This window comes from Zerene cesonia, chromosome 27 (genome assembly GCF_012273895.1).
Source record: "Zerene cesonia ecotype Mississippi chromosome 27, Zerene_cesonia_1.1, whole genome shotgun sequence".
NCBI lineage: Eukaryota > Metazoa > Arthropoda > Insecta > Lepidoptera > Pieridae > Zerene > Zerene cesonia.
The window spans coordinates 2,607,578-2,621,589 of record NC_052128.1 but is presented as its reverse complement, the minus strand read 5'-3'; the positions used below and the strand labels follow the sequence as shown (position 1 = coordinate 2,621,589).

The following is a 14,012-nucleotide window of genomic DNA, read 5'->3' as shown; positions in this document are numbered from 1 at the left end:
TTCGCACCTACAGTGAACTTTCGATGTGTCTGGCAAGATGTAAAAACCATGAAAACTGTCCGGCTTTTGAGGTAACATCTTTTTATAGGTCCCAAGGAACATATATAAAATTTAGCTTTTATGCTATAACGAAAGTATAAATGTAATTTGAAATAAGTGTCCGGCACTGGATGGCGAGATTTCTAAAGTTATCCTGAAGAAAATATAAAAAAAATTGAGCTTTATGCTCTAACAAATTTTAAGTACTATTTTATACACCTGTTACCTGCCCAGGTAACCACAACCCAAACTCTATGCTGCTAACTACTTTACAGAGAAAATTTTATAATATACGCGGCTAAAGACAAGGATGACGAGAGACTTGCAAGTGAACCTGAAATTGGAGTTGTTGGACACACTGTCATGAGGTTGCTCAAGAGTGGTTTCTAAGCCAAAAAATCATATCGTGTTTATTTATAATTATTACACATCTTTGCCCCTAATGTATCATTTGGCCACTGAAAGAATCCATTCCTTAGAACCACACAGAGAAATCGTTTGGGCAAAAGTTGTAAATTCCCCAATTCTGGATAGTTAGAGAAATATTAAAATAAATTTTATATGTACATTTTCAATTGGTCGATAAAACATATCAGCAGGCAACAGACGTAGAAACGTAAATTAATTATTAATAAATGTTAAACATATCTCTTTTCCAATAACCAAGAAATTAAATGTTTACATAGAACGAAAACAAGCAAGTTTCATAATATAAAATACATTTGGTTTTTATACACAGCTATTAAGGAACCAGGTCAAATATGCTCATTGAACTTTTGCTAACAATTTCTCACGTATAGGATACGTCTGAACTCTGAACATCATATTATACTGTCCATGCCTGGAATCATTTGTATAACAATCTACTGAGTTTGATTCCAGAGCCTCAGGTTAGACTCCGCAACCATTTTATCAATACACAATAATGTATGGAAGCATGGTTTGACCGTTATAAAATAAAATGGAAATAAAAACAATATAATTATCGACATTTTAATTCGAAATTTCAAACAAAACATAAAATATAACGGACGGAGACTTAATTATCTATGATTCTGACATTTATACTATGTAGGTACAAGTGTTATACTAAACATTACATATAAAATACGTCATTTAGATTCAGAAAAACAATATATTTGTATCACTTCTGACACCGTGGAATAAATATAATTTATGCAAATATAGAAAAAAAATAATGTTATTATACATTTCATAGCTTACAGATCTATAGTGAAACTAATTAGACTTAATTAAGACCAGAATGTGGACGGATTTAAACTAAACTAAGAATAAAAACATAATGGGTTAAACACAAGTGCAAGATTAAATTTCCCTAAGGATAAGGCACGATTAGTTATATTTTATTTATATATTTATATTTTTTAAGATATTGAGAGGTTAATGGTTATTTAATATTTCTAAATACTTTTTTCCATTTAATTAACAATTTTAATATTGTGTTTGTAGAAAATAAAAATTGACTTTCATCAATATATGAAACATTAATAACCAATAAGACACTATAAAACTAATCAATGTTATTTTTATCAGTTTTATAAACGAGACCAAAACAATATACTTGTTACCGTCTAACAAGCCTGGTGGGAAAATTATATCTAAGAAAAAATATTTACATGCATAATTAAATATTGTTTCATTCAAAGGGGTATAGTTTATACTTATTGTTGTAGAATTGTAATAATTGCAGTGTATACATTTTATCTGTTTTGAAAAAACTAAATATAATTGTTTATAAGTAGATTCTTGTCATAAACATAGAATAATTGTATTGTAGCATAACTTCTTTTATTGTAGTTATTCAATATAGGATCCAATATAAATGTAGTTTATGAAATAAAAAGAAAATATTTCATTATTTCCTCAAAAACTCCTATTACACATTAATCACAATGAAACCAATTTTATAAATGTGTGAAGAGTTCTATAATTTTGTAATATTTATACTTCATATTTTTATTTGGAATATTAATATAGAGAACATATTGAAAGTTCGTTATTGTTTAATTTAAAATATTAAAGTAATAAGTAAATAAACATTGTCCCTCTTTTCATATATAAACTAAATAAAATTTGTATTTTACTTATAATTCTTTGCATATAATATCTTTAAATATCATAATAATAAAATTCCAAACTTCCCTTAATGAAATGCAACACTATGTGCCAAGCTATTTACAATTTTATTAAAAAAAGAACTTTGTTCATACATAAAAGTGTAGTGTTATTTTAGAAAGAAAATTCTTATAAAACCATATAATATAATGTACCAAATGTTTGATTTTCAAAATCATATATCTGAAAAGAAATAAAATAAAATATTTCACGATATTGCACAAGAATTTGTTAATTAAGTAATTTCTGTTATACAAATGGATTAAAGACATAAATGGAAAAAGAAAAATAATATTATTATGGTACAATGTGCGCAGACTTTGTGAGAGGCACTAACAATTCCATAAACATTAAATGTGTTAAATATTATACATTCATAGAAATAATGTGTTTATTGGAAATTAACACATTCATTGCTTTACTTCTAACAAATTCGAGAACGTAACAATGACTTAAAATTCTAAATTTGACCACATACTAAACAATTAATTGTTATGAAAACATTGGTGGTGAAGTATTAGGTAAAGAAGACTTATTTTTAACTGTGATTTGAATGCATCTAAACCATTTATTACCAATACAAATTGTATGTAATTATTTTGAATTATAAATTCATAAGAAGTATTGCAAAATTATAATTTTTAGGGCTATTTATACACTACAATAATATTGCATTAATAAATAGATTGTGTTGCCAACACCCTCAACAAATATATGAAATGTAAATAGATTTTCAAATCCTTTAGAATTTACTATGACAAATTTTTAATGTCTGATTTTTTTGAGTTTAATTTCAAAGTATTTAATAAATAGTTGTTTTTTATTCGTATAGACTAATTTATCAAAAACAGACTTCGAACGCATCTAAAACCAGTTTTATCAAACAAAACAAAAATGTATTGCATATAATAATAATAAAAATCATCTTTCCTTACATATATGACATAAAATGGCCGAATTCGTAAACAATTCTTATACGCACAATTGTCTATCTATACACTTTATTAAACCGGTAAACAATTCCTATACATCCCAAACATATCTGTCTCTGTAAACCAAATTGTTCAAAACAAATACCCAAATATTTAGTCTTTATTGTTTCTTACTTTGCTAGTAAAAACCAATGAAATATCAAGAATATTATTAGACCAATACAATATATATTTTAAAACTGCAACGGTCAACAGATTACATCTCGCTCGCTCGCCAACACAAGTCGGATAATTGCCTGAATTTTGTATCGGCATTCTGGAGCGCGTACAATATAGCGTATTCCCGTATATATAATGATCTTGAGAATTTTTTATAGAAAAGAAAAAATTTGATCATGAGGCGGAATTCGAATCCGCGTCTTTTTGCCAAAGCCATATGTGCCTAAAATACACCCCGATAAGTAACTTGCTGATAAATATATTACCTGAAAAATCAACCATACATTCCACCAATGCAATCAACACCACTGCACTGTTTACATACATTGTCTTGCTGATAAATATCTGATAAAAAACACTAACAATCTATACCTCCGTACGATGTGTTTGTATGTATACCGTGCTGGTATAAAACCACTACACTTCCGTACTGTGCGTTTGTATCCGGACCTTCTTCTGGCTGCCGTTCCGGTTCAGCGGTGGTGAGTTCCCCGAATAGCCGGGGTTCTGTATCCCCATGGCCCCCGGCTCCTCCTTGGGCCTGGGCTTCTTCAGCGAGGACCTCAGCGGGGACCTGGTGATCGTGCTCGCCTCCGAGAGCCCCGTGAGCGTGGTGGCCGTCGTGTTCATGGAGGCGACGGAGCCGTGGCCGTTGGTCGTGTACGGTTTGCCGGATGCGTCCGTCATTGATATGCCTGGAGATTTTTAGTGATTAGTGTTTTTTATGTTATCGTCCGCAATGGACATGGCGGATCCCCTTAAGGAATGGAGATGGTGGGCCCCGCTAGCATCGTCCATGAACATTTAAGGCGTAAGGTCGAGGCGAGGCATATGAAGCTCTTCATAACATTAGCGTAGAAAATATGAAAATGTGCACTGACGCATCGGCATGAATTGGGCCAGTTCGCACCGGGGAAGTACCACACCCCCACAGAAGACGGGCGTGAAACGTGTAGCGAGCTGGAGTCTCATATCCTGTTCCTTACCCTTCCCAGTCGATTCCTTTATTCCTTTCATCAATCCTTCCTTAATCCCTTTTTAAATAAAATTCTGAAATCCATTCCTCTCAAGTGTTCATGGGCGGCGGTAACGCTTACCACCAAACGACCCACCAGCTCCATTGACGAATTGAAAAATTCTTTCAGTGTCAGATAGCCCATTTATTGAGGGAGGTTTTAAGCTACATTATAACATCAGGTTAGCAGGTGGCTAAAACCGCGGGGCACAGCTAGTAGGCTATATATGTACGACGGGCGAACAGCTTGTTTAATATACAATTAAAATGAACTATGTTATGCTACTAAGAATAGGTAGGTTCTGCGTCATTTTGTGACGTCATAGATGTTAATGCAAACCAATTAATAATCTAAGTTATGCACTGTAATTTAAACTTGATGTAAAAGTCGGGCAAAAAAAAAAATCGCTAATGACGCCTCATTAAAGTGTCTCATAAGTATTTTTAGTTGAATGTGTTTATATGCTGATATTCTTTTAATGAAAAAATAAACTTTTATGAAAAAAGGGAAAACGAAACCTTTCTTGATTGATTGAGCTGTTGTTTTGTATAAAAATAAGGATGAACGATGAACCTGCCTTGTGCCTTGACGAAAACATTTTTTTTCTTCATCAAATTGGTCGAGCGGTTCTCGAGTATATAGTACTTTTGAGCAACAAAAATAAAATGTAAAACTACCTCTTCCTTCCTTAAAGCCAGGATTATTTATGGTAGTCCCTTGCGGTTCGCCGAGCGGGTTGGTCGGGTCTCCGCCCTCTCGCCTCGAGAATAATGTGTCGTATAAAGACATTATAAATAGGAGGGAATTTATCACGATGCATACTATCTGCAAAATTAATATAATTAACACATTATATGAAGAAAAAGATGCAAAATTAATATATATTTCCTGTCCTGTCTTTCTTTTATATAATACATTTCTCCTCTCTCATGTACGATTAGTCGTACATTTTAATTCAATATCTCTTAAGTTGGCCCATTTCTTTTTCCTCAACATTCCCCGTCCATTCCCTCTTTTCAGTCGTCAATCTTTTCCCTTATCCCTTCTCCCTTAAAAGCGGGTAGCGCATACGCTGAGGCACTACCTCTGCGAATGTTCATGGGCAGCAACTGAGATGTTCGCTTAGGGCATAAAATTTGATCATGAAATGAAATACAATTTATAAATTTCTATGTTTATGCACACGTATATTATAATATGACTTATGCAGTTACCATGTGTAACTATTGGGCCAGCTCGTACCGGGGAGGTACCACACCCCCACAGAAGATCGGCGTGCAATGTGTTGCCTTTCCCCATCAATCCCCTCCTTATCCCTTATCCTTTTTGGCAATCAGACAATGTTAATGTTACTTCCACAGATACAAAATATTTAAGTTAAACGGTGGGTCGTTGGGAGTTTAGGAAAGTCAAAATTCTTTAGCTAATAGATTTATTTTATCTATGGCACCATATATCTATACTAACTGCTTATATAATCATATGAATTCGTATTTTAATTCTAAAATTTTATAAACACTTAAATTATTACCTGTACATAAAAAGCTTCTCCCCTAGTTAGATAAAACCCTCTGTCATCGCCTTGCACTGCGAAGAGGCCGGCTGCAGCGATCGATAGGAGCGCTGGAAATATACACAAATAAGGGTTTAACATCTCTATATTAATCAAAACTACTTTTACGGGACTAAAATTAAAAAAAAAAACAGAAGTAAAAAGAGATCCATATGGACAGTATTACATGCAGATCATCGTAAAAAAGGATAACAGTCAGAGCGACTGCCCATAGTAGCGAGAACATTTTGCCGATAGCACACAACAGAAGCATAAATTTTGAATTTTCTTAACGTTAGTTGTCGGTGACGCGAGCGCATAAGATTTTCTCCTACCAAAATGCCTATACCACTACATCAGTATTGCGTACTCACTCGCTAGCAGCGCCAGGGCCAACTTCATCATGACGAGGTGGGTGTACTTGAAGCCCACCTTCTCCTTCGACGAGATCATCGCGAGCTGCAGCACGGACAGCACACAGAATACACCAAGAACCGATACACCTATCGCACCGACCACTCCGGCTAGATATACCGCCGCTGTAACGAAAAATTATCTATCATAAACTTCATAAAATAACTAACACACCATTTTCTATACTATAATAAAAATGAACGGGGCTAAATTCTGTACATTGAAGATATTTAGAAAAAAAAAAAATTGTGGGTCGTTTTATAAAAATAAAATGCAATTTATAAAATTGTCTGTCCGTCTGTCTGTATCTCGAATGAAAATCACGCAGAAACTACTGAACGGATTTTGATGAAACTTGGTATGGTTATAGCACCTAATACGAGGAAAGATTTTATTTACTTTTCATCCCGGAAATCGATATGGTGTCTGAGGGCAATGGAGGGGTGAAAGTCAATCTAAATATTTATTGACAAATGCGAACGAAGTCGCGGGTACAGCTAGTATATATTATATAGTTATTTATAAATCTTCATTGTACGATCAAGTAAGCGCTATGTGGTCCTGCTTGCATTGAGCATGTCATTTATCGGGTAGGTTGGATTCAGTGGTTTAGGCGTGAAGAGACAGACAGATAGACAGAGACACAGATGGACCGACACAGTAACTACAGTAAAACTTGGTTAAGTGGGACCTGGATAAGTGAGAAACCTCCGTAACTGGAACTCATGCTGAGGTCCCAACACTTTGGCACTGAATTACCTCTGTTAGTGGGACGAGGTAAACCTCTATATCTGGGATTTGTTCTTTCGATTTATCATCATAGTTACCTCTATAATTGAGACAGCGAGTAAATTTTATATGCATAAACCTCTGTAACTGAGATAACTTTGTTTGTTTACTCATTCTTATTCTACCCACAAATTCCACACGCAATTCCAAGTACGTAAGTACAAATTTTGACCTTCAATTACCTTCAGTTTTAGTTTCGCTTTACTATCATACAAATGTTTATTTGAAAAATGTCAAAACGAAAGCTACAATCGTTATCATTACGTGAAAAACTGAAGTTAATATCCGTTTATGAAAGTGGGAAGACACGCGAAGAGACCTCTATTAATGGAACCCTCTGTAAATGAGACAGATATTTATTAATACCTGTATATCTGAGACACTGGGTAAGTGGAATACCTCTATAAGTGAAACGACATTGCAGGTCCCTTGATGTCTCACTTAACCAGGTTTCACTGTATTTATAATATTAGTATAGATTATTACATATTCCTAGATAATATCAAAACTATGGTAACGCTATCATATCGTCACGTAAGGGTAAAATCCGAGGCGCATCCAGATAAACCACGATACAGTTAATAAATAATAATACTTTTCGAAGATTACGATTAGAATACATTTTTGCACAGTTCTTTATAAATCTATCAACCTATTATATTCTATTTTCAGATTGGGTGTCTGTGAGTCTTTAAATTGTGAGATTTTTGATTCCATCAAATATCATACGAGATACTTTCATAATAACGTTTTTATTTTAATGGTAATAAAACCTTCACCAACCGTGGTCATACACACTTGTATTTTTTCACCCTATTTATACACTGTATAGCTATATATACACTTGGAGTCCTTTCACAATTGCTGTATATAAAATCTACTGCATTAAAACCGAAGAGCATTACTATGTGAACAAAATATATGTATACCTATTCTAAAAGATTGTTTAACACTATTGTTTGACGATACTTTTAATTAGTTAACCATTCATTAGTAAATAATAACCATTAATAAATACCTATGAATTATTCATTATTGTGCAACATAATACAATAATAATGGAAGAAAACTGCAACTATTAGCAAATTTATAATGAAATAGTTATAAATAAATGGTATACTTTTAATAAAATATTATATTAATAACGATTTTTTGTATGCTTTTTCGTTAATCGAATTTCGAATAAAGTTTCACAAACTTCCTTTTAGAACGCTAGTTATAATAGGTTACAAAATTTAAACGAAGCAATATTTAAAACATTTAATTCAGGTCCATTATGCATTGACGTTCTAACTCATGCTATAGTTGAATAACGAAATATAGTTTAATAATGGCTCTATAATTAAGAAAATAACAAATACAATGAGCAGTCTGTTGGAATACAAGAAACAAGAAAAATCTTTATATGGGTATACTTATGCATTCATAGACTATGATTATTTTTAAACAGTTGTCATAAAACATACAATGAGAGACATCGTTTTGATTACATATCTTAAACTGTAATGACGGCATACAAACAAATGTGCGTTTAACGAAAAAAATTAAGTATTACGTATAATATACGCAGTTTCATGCAAGTCAATGACAAATGTTTGATTAATTTTTTGTCTGAGAGATGTAATGTATATATACAAGGTTATAAATTAACATATTTTTTTCACGCAGAAAGGAATTTTTCATCCTCGGCTACGTTATAGCCATACTATTTGGTGATATTTCATTCACATGAAATTAATAAAATCAAGTAAAAATTCAAGTAAAACTCAGTCGATTTATCAATAACTAACTGGAGCCAGGCTATAATCTACCTCTACACCAAATTTCATACTGATCCCAAAAGAAGTTACATTCTTACAAACTTTCGCGTTTCTTAGGATAATGACTACAAAAAACTACATATATTAATCACCGAATCTTAGATTGAAAACGTTTGATCTTATTCTTTTTAAAAAATAACTTGAATACATCCCACCTACGTATTTCAGAATCCATAAAACTCTAAACAACTTTTAGGTAAACACTGCACTGGATTCAAACAACTCGACACAACTTTGTATATTATTGTATGCTTGCAAAGTTTTCACGCAATCACCACTGGACCGATTTCAATAATTCCTTCACGATTAGCAGCTGCAACTTCACGGAGCGACATAGGCTATATATGTACCACAAGCTAACCCGGGGCAAACTGATAATTTTCAGTACACGCAATCATAAATATATTTAACAAACGCCTTGCATTGAAACTGTTAAAGATTTCGACTCGCACCCAATCAACGCCGATAACAGTACTCTAAACGAACAGAGTTTTAATATAAATGAGTGAGTTTAATATCATAGTAAAGTCCGTGAAATGAGTAATTTCTATGGACGAGCGAACATCGTTCTGATTTTTAAGGTTATACGGTTTCAATTACTAGTTTTTATTGTAAATTTTTATGATAGTTTTTCATTCGTCTTAATTTAAGACGTAAGAGAGTATCTGCTCTTATAAGTTTATATAGACCTCCATTTTTTATTCGATTTATACAAAAAACAAATTAACAAAACAAATATATATAATGTCAAGGGTGTCAAGGGAGATCGGGTCCCTAAAATAAAACATTGATAAAAACTGAAAGGTAAATTTTATCAGTTGTAACTGTTACAAAAAAATATAAAAATAACAAACTGGAGACGAATTTAATTAAAAAAGAACAAATTAAAACCTGTTAAGATTATAATAATGTTTATAAGCGTTGAGTCCTCGGTTTCGTCCGGGTCAAACGAAAATATGTATCCCGGGGTTTCACCAGCATTATTTCCATTTCCACGGATATTTCGGGATGAAACCTATGCTATATCCTTTCTCGGGTTACAAACTATTGTAAAACCAAACTTCATGCAAATCATATCAGTGGCTTAGACGTGAATGAAAGACAGTCAAACAGAGTTACTTTCGCATTTATAACTTTAGGAGGTATTGAAAACAAAATATATGATTAAGAAATCCGTTAACATTTATACGTACCTACAAACCTTCATTTATGACCTCTCCAACTTAAATTCCGTTTTAAATTATTTCGAGCCAATATTGTCTAACCATTAGCAAATATAGTCGAGGTTAACTACAATATTCTATATAGGAGTAAAAAAAACAAATCTAAATATCTATTTATTTCAGATTGGTAGATAAAATTTCACATTTTTATCTACCAATCTGAAATAAAACAACACACTGTACCCACGTCAATATAATTAGATTATCACAAAATATTGTTAGTTTTCGAAAACCAAAAAAAAAGAACTTAATAACAACGGTACATTTCCCTAGACCGGCGGATGAATGAATGACAGCAAACTGAATCATCAACTCAGGTTAGCTTTCCTATTACTCACTGCTTAAGGAAACATCCTGTATACAGTGTCCACATAGTAAAAGCGGCGAATCAAATAATTTTACCAGTAATATTTATTAACACGAAAGTCAAATATAATCTTATAGTTGTTACTTTAATATCTCTTTCATGTACATAAGTCTGGTTAATTGTAAACACGATCATATAGTTTATTTAACCTTAACTTATTACCATAAAAAGTGTTCTGTATTTTTACGTGACAAAAATTGTGCGTTACTTCGAAGACAAGAAGGCATACAAACACACACTCACACACACAGAAATAATGTGTATACATCGTATAACATTGACCGTGACGATTCATTACATGCCATGTATGCAGTCATACATACAGTCTCATGAAGTATATCTTATTTTACCTGCGACTTCTACTTAATCCTACTTCCTATCCTATTAATATTATAAATGCGAGTTTGTAAGGATGTGTGTATGTTTGTTACTCTTTCACACAAAAACTAATGAAACGGTTGTAATGACATTTGGTACGTAAATAGCTGGATAACTGGAATTTTATTGTGGGAGTCGAGCACGCTTCGGCACGAATTGGGCCAGCTCGCACCGAGGAAGTACCACACCCCCACAGAAAACCGGCGTGAAATAGTGGCATGCCACTGTGTTTCGTACGGTGAGTGGGGGAGCCGGAGGCCCGTTTCCTTTTCCTCACCTGTCCCAGTCCATTCCTTCTTTCCAGTCGTTAATCCATTCCTTTTCCCTTACCCCAAAAAAGCGGGCAGCGCATTCGCAGAGGCCCTACCTTTGCAAATATTCATGGGCGGTGGTGATCGCTTACCATCGGGCGAACCACCAGCTCAGTTGTCCACTATGACATAAAAAAAAAATACATAGGAAACTTTTTATTACGATATTCCTACGGGATACAGACTGTACGCGGGTGAAACCGCGGAGCGCAGCTAGTATTATAAACGCCAAAGTTTGTAAGTATGGATATTTGGATGTTTGATACTCTTTTACGTAAAAACTTTAACATTACGTAAACACTACTGAATGGATTTCAATGAAACTATACAATAATATAGCTCATACATTAAAATAAAACATGAGCTTTATAAATACTTGCTATTGCCCGGATCCTTAAACAAAGGAACAATTTATTAGTTTGGTTTGGTAACATCATGAATAATAGAATTATTGACGAAGTTAAACAATAAGCAAATTCAATATTTGCACTATAAAATGACTCGCCATTTACACAATTGGGTCATAATCAGGGTTACCACATATTCAACAATAATATTGTATTCATGGGCGGTGAGCCGGGTTCGAATCCGGCCTCATGATCGACTTTTGTCTCTTTAAATATTTTCAAATATTTGTTACTAAATATAATAATTCTTTGAATAATTGTATTGTAAACCTGAGTAAATTACACATTTTAAATTAACGAGTACCTTCAACTATTTAGGTATTTACTTAAATTAGAAAAATTTCACTTCTTTTCACTTTACGTATGATTATGGTATTTCGAAACGTTTCGTTGAGATAGCCATTCCATATGATGTCAATCTGTGTTTTATTTTTACTAGACGCTCGTTCCGGCTCCGCCCAGATATCAAGATTTCTGTTTTATCCCAAGAGGGCATTTAATCGGGATAAAAAGAATCCTATCACCCAAGTCAGCTCATACCCTGTCCGTATACCAAACTAGCTGTGCCCCGCGGTTTCACCCGCATAAGTCCGTATCCCGTAGGAATATCGGGATAAAAAGTTGCCTACATGTTATTCCAGTTGTCCAGCTGTCTACGTACCAAATTTCATTGCAATCGGTCCAGAAGTTTTTGCGTGAAAGAGCAACAAACACATACACATCTTTACAAACTTTCGCATTTATAATATTAGTAGGATTAGTAGAAAGTAGGATTCCATCAAAATCCGTTTAGAAGTTTCAGCGCGATTGACCGACAAACAAAGAAACTATCATATTTATGTGATTAGTGTGAAGTGTGATTTTGTAGAAAAAGACAACCCTGGATTTATTCAAGGTTGTTCGCAGTAGACAGATAATTGAATTAGGGGTCATTTACTCAAATCATCTCGAGCATTTTCTTAGTAAGGTAAACCTATATGAATATTCATATCGTAATATGAAATTGGAGCATTCATTCGAGGAAATTCTGAATTGGTTAAACAATTTAATGCAAATACACCCGCAATCCAGACTAAGTTGAAGTGTATCTGACGTGTTTAATTCTTAGATTTGGGAATGTGAACTAAGTTACAAAGATCTTTTTGAGTGTTTATTTATACTAATAGTATTAGTGTTTTAGTAGTAATAATATACATAGTTATTTCTTGCAGACATTGTAGATATAGATTGTTTATTTAATTTAATTAATGCGCTTTTGATTCATTCAATAGAAAACGTTATAAAGCACACGTGTAAATTTCAATTACCAAGTCAATAAACTACTAATTAATTATGCAACGAGACATAACTAAAACGCAATTGAAAAGTAAAGATAAGCGAATGTAAAATTGAAGTATACTTGTATTAATGGGTGTCTCTTTTAATGTCATTGTCGGAGAAGGAGCTTGTGGGTCGCCTGATGACAAACGCTGCCACCGCCCATACATAGTCAAAAAAAAACATACAGATAAATCTAATAAAAGCGTGTTCAAATAAAAAGTTTTGCCTTTCATTGTCGAGTTAATAAAAAACATGTATCGATATTATTCAAATTTTTTATGGGCGATGGGGCTTACTCAGCCTCCTAGAGTAAAAATCTCAATTCCTTAACAATATTTTTACTACAGTATTTCGTTTATCAATTACCTTCTCACAGTACGACGACGCACGGTCACAGAAGCATGTGATTAGGATATTAAATTATGCGTGATGGTTGTTTACAATAACGAGAAAGACTATAAAAAACCCCATGATCACGACACAATGGCGTGACATTGAATTGCATCTGCGACATAATTGTTTCATAGCCGATGCAATTTCGTAGAAGCATTGTTTTGCGGACGTTTTGCGTTGTTCCTGATTCTCGTTACAAGGATAAAAAACGGATGTTAAGAGGAAACGATGTTCTTGCTGTTGAGACGATTTTTCAAGATATAATTTACCTAGTTGTTGTATTTAGTGAAGAAATATTTCTTAATAGAACTCGAGTCTTTATGTCTGGATTATATTCTAGTTCATATAGCCCACTTTTATGATATAATTGTGTTATACAGCGAATCAGCGAAACGTGAATGCACTACGTACATACACCATTTACTCATACATCTCTGTAGATACATATGCAAACATTATGTCATGACATGCTATACGATATTATTTTTCAAAGTCTTTCGATGTGTGTGTGTGTGTGTGTGTGTAACGTATATGTGAGTTCGATTTAAAATATTAGTTTCGTTAATTTGTTAAAAACGATACGTTACCGTTACCTACTTATTACGTATTAGTATATTGTAGACCGGGAGATGGTGACACATTTTACTAGGTCATTTGTACCAGTATGGCGGTTCTTCAGTGGTCTAATTACGTAAA

The 14,012-nt window shown here is 33.3% G+C and overlaps 1 protein-coding gene across 2 annotated transcripts in view; it reads right to left on the bottom strand.

Moving 5' to 3' along the window:
* Window positions 1-1,018: 1,018 nt before the first annotated feature.
* Window positions 1,019-14,012, bottom strand: part of LOC119837311 — a 36,700-nt gene continuing 23,706 nt past the window's right edge. For both annotated transcript variants that reach the window (XM_038362830.1, XM_038362831.1), the window contains 4 exons: window positions 6,269-6,433; window positions 5,874-5,965; window positions 5,020-5,167; window positions 1,019-4,021 (listed from right to left, as the gene is read on the bottom strand). In XM_038362830.1, the coding sequence (XP_038218758.1) occupies window positions 3,744-4,021; window positions 5,020-5,167; window positions 5,874-5,965; window positions 6,269-6,433 (683 nt within the window). In that variant the 3' untranslated portion in view covers window positions 1,019-3,743. The remainder of the gene's footprint in view (window positions 4,022-5,019; window positions 5,168-5,873; window positions 5,966-6,268; window positions 6,434-14,012) is intronic.